Source organism: Rhinopithecus bieti, unplaced genomic scaffold (genome assembly GCF_001698545.2).
Source record: "Rhinopithecus bieti isolate Rb0 unplaced genomic scaffold, ASM169854v2 scaffold_65275, whole genome shotgun sequence".
Taxonomy (NCBI): Eukaryota; Metazoa; Chordata; class Mammalia; order Primates; family Cercopithecidae; genus Rhinopithecus; species Rhinopithecus bieti.
The window spans coordinates 1,626,074-1,638,035 of NW_016826376.1; the positions used below are offsets into that span (position 1 = coordinate 1,626,074).

The 11,962-nt window shown below is 36.0% G+C and overlaps 1 protein-coding gene across 1 annotated transcript in view; it reads right to left on the minus strand.

Annotated features, from left to right (window-relative positions):
* Positions 1 to 955: 955 nt before the first annotated feature.
* IFNGR1 (interferon gamma receptor 1) overlaps positions 956 to 11,962 on the minus strand; it is a 20,436-nt gene continuing 9,429 nt past the window's right edge. The window contains exons 2-7 of the mRNA XM_017863431.1: positions 10,273 to 10,387; positions 9,454 to 9,626; positions 7,659 to 7,831; positions 6,819 to 7,005; positions 4,037 to 4,164; positions 956 to 2,113 (exon numbers count right to left, since the gene is read on the minus strand). Of these exons, the coding sequence (XP_017718920.1) occupies positions 1,505 to 2,113; positions 4,037 to 4,164; positions 6,819 to 7,005; positions 7,659 to 7,831; positions 9,454 to 9,626; positions 10,273 to 10,387 (1,385 nt within the window). The 3' untranslated portion in view covers positions 956 to 1,504. The remainder of the gene's footprint in view (positions 2,114 to 4,036; positions 4,165 to 6,818; positions 7,006 to 7,658; positions 7,832 to 9,453; positions 9,627 to 10,272; positions 10,388 to 11,962) is intronic.

Consider the following 11,962-nt stretch of genomic DNA (forward strand, 5'->3'; position numbering starts at 1 on the left):
AAGAAATACAAATGCATTTAATGCATAAAGTGTTTTACCAAGATTAAAGACTTATTTCAGTCAATTAGCTAGGGTGTAAAAACAGGTACTTCATTCACATTTGATGGGAGTACACATTGGTATAAATATTTTGGAGGGCAGTAAATATTACCTCTTCCTTGGCTATTTCAATTATTTTCATATTTTTGCTTTTCCCATTCTAATGTGTGCATTGTTCATGTAAAGTCTTTTTTTTTTCTGGTAATTTTCCCACAAGAGAGATCAAAGTCTGTTGAAGGATATTTACTTTTGTGGAATGTGATATGTACGGGGATATCAGTTTGAAAAGCAATTTACAAGACATTACCCCAAAATAAGTGACTATACCAGTTTCACTGCAATCCACACCACTACTTTTTTCACTAGTAGTATCTCATTTGTAATTTGCATTTTTAAGTGAAGAGAAATATCTTTCCAGAAACCAAAGAAATATGATTTGCTACTCAAGTAAATGGTATTTCAATTTTTTTGGCGGATTCACAGATTCATATTAATTTCTGAATATTTCTATCCTCTTAGTAATTCCAATAAATCCTTGTGTAACATACATATTAACTCTTGGCTTGCCTCTCACTGGAGATTCTTTCCACACCATGTAATTCTCAAGGTTCTTTCATCCATTTCCATGGCTCTGCCCACCACCTTTATGCTAGACTCAATTCACATGCTCTACAGCGAAATCTTTTCTTCTCAAACCACTTGGAACAGTGTTCTGCACACTGGGTGTTAAACACTGAAATATAGACCTATAAGGACCATCTAAAAATATTAATTTTAGGGTTGTTTTAAATATTAAATATGAACGATTAGCAAATAATTCTATAGCATTAATGCATGGAAACAAGCACTGGATATAAAAATATTCTGCTTAACTATGAAAGACTGCCTAAGTGCTTAAATAAATGAATATAAAAACGAGTTTTAAAATTCTTTATTTAAAATCTCTAACTGTAATGTTTCATAAAAAATATATACATGTTTCTATTTACATATTCCATTAATTCTATTAGTTTGAATTAGATTTTAAGTCCAATTTTGAAAAGCTTACAGAATTTCTTCTGAAATTAACCACTTAAAATTACCGTATGCATAAAACTTACAAAAACATATGCTATATCAAGGCAGAGAAAAGAAAAAAAGTGAAGTGGCTACAAAGGTCCCTGGGGCATCACCTGCTCACCTAGGAACAAGGAGTACTGGATACTGTTCCTTGTTACTGCTAACCTATCTGGATGTAAAGGGTCATAAATTACTTTTTTTTGTTTAAAAAAAAAAAGTCTTTGTAGTTTTCAGGCCAAAATTGAAAATGCCACACATCCTCTTTACACTTTTATCTACACTAAGTCACTCCATTTGGTTGATACCAACTAAGATACAGTTTCTGAGATCATAATCTTTTCATGAAATTAAAGCAGAAAACTGTCCAGGAAAATGAGACTTCAAAGTTGGTGCATCTTAGCTGATCTCATGAAAATTCTTTGGAACCTTCTGTTGGTCTGTAACCAATCAAGGACTCTTTACGGCCATCATCCACAAGTAGATCCACTAGCACGTGCGGTTTATCATAACCAAAGGAGGTGGGGGCTTTTATTACTGTTATGAGCTCTTGTCCTTCTGTTTTTATTTCACCTTTATTATTTGGGGGAAATTCTGAATCAGATAAGGAGTTATGTGATTCCAGACAGCTGGAATCAGTATCAAAACCATTTCTGGAGTGATCACTATCAGAACAATTTCTGGAGTGATAGGAGTTTAAAGCGACGCTGCAGGGTTCAGACTGGTTACTACTGAAAGGTGAAGAACTCTCTCTCTCTATTGGAGTCAGATGGCTGCCCGGGGCCATGTCAGGAATGTTTTCTTCAGTAGTCACCACTTCTGTTATACTAGAAAGTTCTTCTGTATGCTCTCCTTTTCCTGGATTGTCTTCAGTATGCATGCCTGGAACTGTTGCTGGAGACAACGGCTCTTCACAGACCACCTCCTTTTCTAAGGAAAATGGCTGGTATGATGTGATGAGTGATACATATTTTGATTCAGGTTTTGTCTCTAAAGTAGCACTTCTGACCACAGAGATCTATGAGGAGAAAAATTGATTAAAGATAAAAAATTGTTAAGCTTAAGTGCCTACCCTCAAAAAAACAAATGTCTAAAGTAATGGACCACCAAACGGCACATTTAGGATAACGGGTGAATCAGATGGCTGCCTTTTCTTTTAATGAAAGGTACCATAGTAAGATTAAAACAAAGTTTTAGCAATTTTAAAAGCCATCAGATATCTTTTTTTATTATTATTATACTGTAAGTTCAGGGTACATGTGCACAAAGATATCTTACTAATATATGTTGCTTTTTGAAACATTACTGTGATGGTTAATACTGAGTGTCAACTTGATTGGACTGAAGGATACAAAGTATTGATCCTGGGTGTGTCTGTGAGGGTGTTGCCAAAGGACAGTAACATTTGAGTCAGTGGGCTGGGAAAAGCAGACCCTCCGTTAATCCGAGTGGGCACAATCTAATCAGCTGCCAGCATGGCTAGAACATAAGCAGGCAGAAAAATGTGAAAAAAGAGATTGGTCTAGCCTCCCAGCCCACATCTTTCTCCCGTGTTGGATGCTTCCTGCCCTTGAACATTGCTTGTACTGGCTCTCCTTGCTCCTCAGCCTGCAGACAGCCTATTGTGGGACCTTTGATCGTTTGAGTTAATACTAAATAAACTCCTCTTTATATATATATCTCGATACTTATATATATATTCCATTAATTCTGTCCCTCTAGAGAACCCAGATACAATTATCTTCCACATGTATGCATATTATGTCTGCAAAGTGAGCACATCTACTTAATATTCTCATTACTTGCCTTCATCATTGTAATTTTTAGTGGCTCATATTATTTCTTTATGTTGATAAATAATTTCTCTAATAGATGTGGAAATGTTTCCAATTTTTACTAGCTATACAACATGTTAAATATCCTGCACATCTTTTTATTTATGAAATTATTTCCTTATAATACATTTTTAAAGATTGGAGTGACTATATTGAAGAAATGGCATGTTTATGGCACTATTACACCGAATACCCACTGTGTGCTTTTCTTCTTACCAGGGCTAGATTACTTTTAACTAGCATTTACCCATTATCCTACTACTACTGGATATCCTGGTTTCTTTTTCCTTCTCTAGTGTAAAATGGCATACTGCAAGGTTGTTTTGTGCTTAATTACTAGTAAAAAATAAAATATTACAATTCATTTGTGAGTTGACTACTAATTGTTGAGAGTTCTTATCCACTATACTTAAAGGTAGTATTTTTAATAGCAAATTTTAATGTGCCCTTTGAGGATCACAGATATTATTCCTGTCATATTTGATTCAAATAGATACTATTCTGTTACCTTTAAATGTTCTTTTCATCAAAGGCTTTGAAATGTTGGACATAAAAATCGTCAAACTCCTATGTTAGTCTCATTTTTGGCCAACTTTCCTTTTATACTCCAACAATAATGAAGTGTTTCCATATTTGCAGATCTTTCAAAATCATGCTTTCTTGGCTCTGCACCTTGGCACATTCTGTCCCCTAGTGCCTAAACTCCTGTGTGTCTCTCAAGACTGCTCAGGCATTGCCTCTGGAAAAACCATGACTAACCCCATCCCAAAGCTGGACAAAGTCCTCACAGGCTCAGGTATAAACCTTTTAACCTATCACACTGTATATATCCAATGTATACTTATCTTTTCTTTCCACTAGACTTTAAGATCTTTAACAGAATTGTCTGTGTTTTTGCCCTGAGAATTAAAAAACAAAAAAAAAAAAAAAAAAAACGTGCTGCATAGCAAAAGACACATTATGTCATTTTGGATGTGTGGTAGACTGATTGATGGCAGGTGACATGCTGTTGAATATCATTCCACTTTAAAAACATAATTTAAGAAACTATCAAAAATGGTTCAAGTTAACCTTATAGTGTGTACAAAAAAAATTAAATACATTACCAAGGACTTGGGTAATATTATGCTTTTTTCCTTCAATGGATTAATCTTCTTAATATAAAAACAGATCAATACCAGGCTAAGTACTAGAAAGAGTAGTAAAGCAGCAACAACTGGAATCCAAAGAGAACCTTAAAAAAGGCAGAAATCGCAAATTACAATTAAGATGGAATACTGCTCTCATCTATCAAAAAGTCTTAGTGCCATTCTTGAATAGATTTACACATTAGTGAATATGGCCAGAGTTTTAAAGAACACTGAAGGAAGCAGAAGTTAGGAACTCTGAGTAAAAAATTAGGTATCTGTCTTGGATAGCAATATGATTCTTCCCAGCTCTGCAATTCTAGAACTTTCTGGGACTATTCTGCTATGACATAATATAGTTAAAATAGCTTTTCCACAATAATTTCCTTACAGCCCTACATACAGTGTGTTTCCAGGGTTATGTACTTCTTTCAGTTAAAAATGCAAAAGAAGAATTTTAAAAATATCTCTCCTTAGAAATAAATTCTGGCAGCTGGGCACAGTGGGTCATGCCTGTAATCCCAGCACGTTGGGAGGCTAAGGCAGGCGGATCATGAGATCACGAGATCAAGAGATCGAGACCATCCCGGCCAACATGGTGAAACCCCATCTCTACTAAAAATACAAAAATTAGCTGGGTGTGGTGGCGTGCGCCTGTACTCCCAGCTATGCGGGAGGCTGAGGCAGGAGAATCACTTGAACCTGGGAGGTGGAGGTAACAGTGAGCTGAGATTGTGCCACTGGACTCCAGCCTGGTGACAGAGCGAGACTCCATTTCAAGAAAAAAACAAAAACAAAAACAAAACAAAACAAAACAAAAAAAAGAAAGAAATTCTGGCAATGTTTATAGCTCTTAAAATGATTTAGCCCCCACTCCTCAGAATTTTCTGTTACATTTATTTATTTCATGACTGCAAATACTTATAAAGCTTCACAGATGTACATGCACACAGGAATGTTGCACAGGAATAAAGTCCCCTTAATTACAAACCAGACATAAATAATATAAAATAGGAAAGATTTGTGTCCAAGCACAGGCATCTAGAATCACCATTGTGTATTTTGCTCTAATGCTGCTTTTTATTTCTGCAGCACAGTCTTCAGTATTTTTTTTTCACTAGTTCTCTCTTCCAATTAACAGCACTCTAACATTCTGTGGCAATGTCTGGCTTCCTTTAGGGCATTTTGTTACCTAGAATTTTCTAACTATGGAAGTTGCTAGTTAATGAATGCTTCTATTACGCTTACTACAGGATGTGAAAAAAGTTAAATCATTACAAAAGTAAAAAATAACTACAAAACCACTCCCTTTAGTGTTGTTAGAAGTCCCATGGGCTGAGCAAGTGCTGGCTGCAAGGCATTGAGGCAAGCAGGCAGGGGCTGCTGCTCAGGAGCCACAGCGATGCTATCATGTGGCCATATTATCAGTGCAGTTTATAATTCAGGCTAAAAACAAATCTGGGGCATTTGCAGTATTTCAAATTTTGAGCATTAAGAAGGGTTTTATTTTTCAAATAGCATAATGAAAATTAGCATAAAATGCATTGCACTGCTTTAAGTCACCTATTTGAAACCTTCATATAATGGCTTGAAGTTATTAGTATTGAATTTTAGGTGTTTGTCCTGACTCTTCAGCCTATATTTCCATTCTTTGAAAATATACTTGCATCATAAAATTTTAGTAAATTTTTAAACCTATGAAATATATTCTAAAAAATTCCTAGGAAAAAAATGTATATATATATACACACACACACATATGTATATATAGATATATACACACCCATACACACAAAGATAATCATCAAAGCATTGAGTTGTCATAGTGAAAACTCCTATACTCTTAAAAGTCCAAAAACAATAAAACGTTAAATACATAATTTATATAGTGAAATATTCTACATTAATATTAATGAAGTATCTGAAATAAAATGGAAAAATATTTGTAATATATGCTTAAAGCAATACATAAAATCATATATACTATACAATATGATCATGTCTACGTAGAAAAACTAAAGAAAATATCAAACTGTGAGTAATGGGGTACTTTTGCATGGTAGAACTACAGATCATTTTGTTTTCTTCTGGCTTTTCATATTTTATAAATTATCTATAATGAACACTTACATTTCATAACTACAAAGAAAAGTCCAAACTTCTTTAAGATACCTGACACCTGAGCGTAACAGTTCTAAAGTTCAAGTTCTAACATATGTATCTCTACCTCCCAACCCCCCATATTAAAAGATGAAATAAATTATTGTAAAATGCTATTAAAAATGACCCATTATTTATTATTCAAACCCATCTATAAACTTTTTTGGATATTAATCGCAAGTCTTTGTCCAGTCCACATCATACAGTTGTAATCAATGAGCATTCCTGCTCTTCAGTCTTTAAATTACAATCCCCATAGAGAACATTTTACTGGATTTGTAACATCTTGCTATAGTGAAGTAACAAACTGACTTATAATTCATAATCCTGAAATGCAAACATTTGTGCAGTTTTATGTACTTTTTTTCTGTCCTGGGTCAAGGGGCCATCACATGGCTTTCCAAATTGGTTGTTCTATATCTTTTAATGTGTGAGAAATTGCTTTATTTTTAATTTTGAACTTTTCTAAGGAATGGAACTAATGGAACTGAATATTGTTAAAACAGATCTTTTGAAACTGCAAATGAGTTTGCTTTCCTCACATGATCCTATTTTAGTTACTGCTCCCTCTATATTTAGAAGAAAAATGGTAAGAATTTACCTTTTATGTTGCTATTGAAAATGGTAATACAAACTTCTTTTGACTTTTCAGTTGTAACACCCCATACATGTAAGACTCCTTCTGCTGAAACACAGTACTGAGAATTCAGTGAGGACACTGGAATCGCTAACTGGCACTGAATCTCGTCGCAATCATCTTCCTTCTGCGTGAGTATTTTATACTGGATCTAGATGGAAAAAGAAAAGAGTGAAAATGCACAGCTTCCTTTAATCTGCATTAAAAAAAAAATCACCATACTAGTCCTGGTCAAACAACTGAAGAAAACATATATGACTGATTTGAACATGTCTAAAAATAGCTTTGATATCAATAAGTCAATTTGTTACTTCAACATAGCACGATACTATGCATCTGTTATATTCCTTATAAAGACGGTTAATTTAAAAACTCAGATTGCAGGAATGTTTATTGTTAGTTGTTAAACTAACAAATGTTCATTTGTCCTACTCATTTGTCCAGAAACTTAGCTGGTGAGAAACAGAAGTATTAATATTACTTTACATCACTGCCAATGAGGAAGAAAATCCTCATTTTACCAGTGGAGCAATGGAGGTATACTGGGAAAAATCCTAGATTAGAGCCGTTCTGCTAAGTGAAGCAAATAAAAACGTAAATGTATTCATGTAGTCAGTGTCAGTGACTAACTCCGTATCATTTTTGCTTCAATAACATTCATGTATTTTTTTCTTATCAAAATCTATGATCTGTGAGTCTTGCTTGAATATTTATAAGCATTCTATTTTCATTACACTACAGAAACAACTTTTGCTAGCTACACAAGAATTTCCATTATGAAAAATGTGAAATAGAAACACATACCTCACTTCCATTCATTCTCACATACACATTGTACACCTTAATGTAACAGGTAGTTTCTGGATCATAATCGACTTCCTGCTCTTCTCCATTTACAAAAACTGAAGGGTGAAATACGTCAATCATGATTTGCTTCTCCTCCTTTCTGATATCCAGTTTAGGTGGTCCAATTTTTCCTGGGGAAGGAGGAGGAGGAAATATAATAAGTACTTGGAACTTCATGGTACATTTCATAAAATTACCAGAATCTGTCAATCAGCCTATTCTTTTTTTGTTCTGGTTGTTCTAAAGCAGGACCACATTTAAACCACTCCACAAATATCTAGAAGATAGTCTCAGTGTCCTTTATAAACAAATGTTTCATAAATCTCAGGAAAGAAGCACTCTTATTTAATCTAAATGCCTCTTTAGCAGTTTAATTTCATTTCTAGTTATAAACAAAATAGTTATAAACTTTGGTTTAAAAAAGACTTTACATAATATAAACTCTCTTAAGTAATTTTTCCTTTATCTTTGCTTCTGTGGATTAAGAAGCCTGGTTTCTAAGAAACGCTTCAGAAATGGCATTAGTTATCTTTCCTCACCAAAACTTTTTACTGTGAAAGATCAGAACTTACTCCATAAATGTTTATTAGGTCTTTGATGTTTGAGACTTTGTTGGTGAACCATTTATCTAGTCTTCACATGTTACTGTGTACCACTGTGTGCCAGGCAGGTCTGTTTTTAACGCATCGCTGTATCCTCAGGGCCCGGTATACTTTCCGGCACATAGTAGGCCCTTGATAAATCTATATGGAAAAAAATCTAACATGCAGATGGTGTGGTAATCAGATGACAGAAGTGTGAACTCTGGGGAAGAAAAGTATTTAAAGGGCAAGGAGAGGAATAGCCTGTAGAAGACACCAAGGAGGCACAATCTGAAAGGCAGGGGCAGAGCAAGGAAGTGAGGCTAGTAGGAAAGGGACCCAGGGGCTAGACGACCAGGGAGGAGTCAAGTGACTAAACTGGCACCCATGGGTGAGGGTCTGAGAGCTAAGGCAGGATGTCATAGTTCGAAAACAGGAACTGGCACTAAAGATTCAGGAGTTTGAGGTGACAGCAAACATCAGGTACACTATGGGAGTGGGATGCTGGAAGAGTGAAGATCTGAAAATCACAGTGGCTGAAGAGAATAAGGAACTCTGCAATTTTTAAATGTATTAAGGTGATATTCAAACTCCCCAGGCATTAAGAATAAGAGTTAGCTGCCAAAGTCCTTAGTGAATATAACTTACAAATGAATGACAAAAGATGGGAAGGGCAAGGGTGGTGCAGGGGACCGCTGGGCAGCACAGACCCATAATTGTATGAAGTGGAAATGTCATAGCATAGAAGCAGCAAAGTGATGGCCACCTGTTAGCCCTATTTTGTGGGGCTTGAAAGAAGGGGAGAAGGATACAGGTTGAGTATCCCTTATCCGAAATGCTTGAGACCAGCAGTGTTTTCGGTTTTTGAGTATTTTTTTTCTGGATTCTGGAATATTTGCATTATACTTACCAGTTGAACATTCCAAATCTGAACATCCAAAATGCTCCAATGAGTATTTCTTTTGAGTGCCATGCTGGTGCTCAAAAAATTTCAGATTTTGGAGCACTCTGGTTTCCAGACTTGGGATGCTCAACCTGTACTGACTCTCTAAATACCTCCAAGTGCTTCTTAAGCACTGTGATAATTTTCAGCAACTGCTAATAAAAGCAAATATATAGAAGACATGTATGTTTTCCAATTTAAAATTTACATGTGTACACATTCTACTCACCATCTCGGCACACAGCAAATTCTTTTGACTCTGCATAGGCAGATTCTTTTTGTCCAACCCTGGCTTTAACTCTGACCCAAAGAGAATTTGATGGATCACCAACATGATCAGAAATATTACAATAATGATGAGAAATATTGATGCAGGCATCAATCCATTCTGCATTCTTAACACTAAAAAGAATAAAAAAATGTGAAGATAACTTTTACTGTTATTAAATAAACTCAAACCATTTCTGTCTGTGCTTTGCTTTTTATTCACAGCACAAAGCGGTAGAAAGAGAAGAGTAAGAATAGGATGGAGATGCTAGAGAAAGTAGGAAGACCTTACTCTTTGGTTAGAAGAACTACAAACTCCATTACAGTAAAGAGGCTCAATTCAAAATGTAAAACCTATGCAAGCCACATTCCACATTCAATTTTTTAAAAATCTGCTTTTTTAAACAACCCTAAATTCCATTAATATACATGTTAATTATAGGATTAAGCACATTACAAAAACTAACAGTTGTCAAAAAAGTTTTTTGAAATTTATATTATTCTACTACAAACTACATACACTATAGGAAGACAACATACTATTAGCTTTATTTGTCATGCTAATCTCAGTTTAGTGATACTTCTCTACTTCAATACTGATAAGGAAGAGGAAGTAAGAGGCAAGAAATAACTGGCAAAGAATTTACATCTTTAGCACTTTTGGACACCTACAAGCAGTTCAGGATGTTTTGCCATGTGGGAAGGATGATGAAAGGAGAACACAGTTGTGGAATTTGCAAGGACCTAAACAAAAATGGATAAATCAAAGAGTGACACTCACCCATAGTTCTTTACCTCTACAGTAAAAACAGAGACCTGTGGCATGCTCTGGTACTCCCAATATACGATGGTGTTCATGTTATAGGACTCAATTGTAACATTAGTTGGTATAGGCACTGTAAGAGAATAAAAAAGTAAAATGGACAATTGTAAGAAACTAACATTAATATTGGAAAACCTTATTGTAAGATGCCACATTAGTCAGATATGTATATTTGAAGAAAAGCAGAATTCACCAGGATACCAAAATTATTTAAATTAAGAGTAGATATCTAGAAGTTAATTTTATTGAAAAATCTATAGAAGAGTTCTGATTCATTTTAAATTATGGAAACATTGCAATATAAAGGAAACACAAGTACATCATGAAGCAATAAATCCTCATAATATGGTAGAAGTTTTATAATCAAATGGACTGACTACTGTACTAATAATCCTCATTTCATCACTAGAATTTTCAATATTTGATACTGCAGATTGTATTCAACATTGATATGGTTTGGCTGTGTCCCCATCCAAATCTGAACTTGAACTGTATCTCTCGGAATTCCCATATGTTGTGGGAGGGACGCAGGGGAGGTAATTGAATCACAGGGGCTGGTCTTTCCCATGCTAGTCTCTGGATAGTGAATAAGTCTCAAGAGATCTGATGGGTTTATCAGGGGGTTCTGCTTTTGCTTCTTCCTCATTTTTCTCTTGCTGCCACCATGTAAGAAGTGCCTTTCGCCCTTGCCATGATTCTGAGGCCCCCCCAGCCATGTGGAACTGTAAGTCCAATTAAACATCTTTTTCTTCCCAGCCTTGGGTATGTCTTTATCAGCAGCATGAAAACAGACTAATACAAATGTCTACAGAGGAACTGGCTACACTAAGGATGGCCAATTTCACTCTAAAGTACCACCAACCTCTCAACTCTACACATAATACTGTTATGCCTTCAACACTTTTTCTATAGTACAGGAATAGATACCTAAAGATTGAACAATGGAGCCACACATTCCAGTTTCATAAACATTCTGCTCTCTGGGGTGTGCAGGGCTTTTTACAAAACATACCCAACATTTCTTCTTGCCTTCACTCTTTTAAACCTTTCAGAAAACATCTGTTGATAAGACTTGAAAGAGTCATGCAAGAGGACAGACAGAAGTCATTTTAACATCTAATCAGACACTACCAAAATCTAGTCATTAAAAATAGTCACAGGCCAGGTGCGGTGGCCCACGCCTGTAATCCCAGCACTTTGGGAGTCTGAGGTGGGAGGATCTGTTGAGTTCAGGAGCTGGAGACCCCATCTCCACAAACAATTAAAAAATAAGCCAGGTAGAGGCCTGTGCCTGTAGTTTCAGCTACTTGGGAGGCTGAGGAAGATCACTTGAGCCCAGGAGGTCAAGGTTGCAGTAAGCTGTGACTGTGCCACTGCATTCAGTTCTCTTAAAAAAAAAAAAAAGGCCGGGCGCGGTGGCTGAAGCCTGTAATCCCAGCACTTTGGGAGGCCGAGACGGGCGGATCACGAGGTCAGGAGATCGAGACCATCCTGGCTAACACTGTGAAACCCCGTCTCTATTAAAAAATACAAAAAACTAGCCGGGCGAGGTGGCGGGCGCCTGTAGTCCCAGCTACTCCGGAGGCTGAGGCAGGAGAATGGTGTGAACCCGGGAGGCGGAGCTTGCAGTGAGCTGAGATCCGGCCAC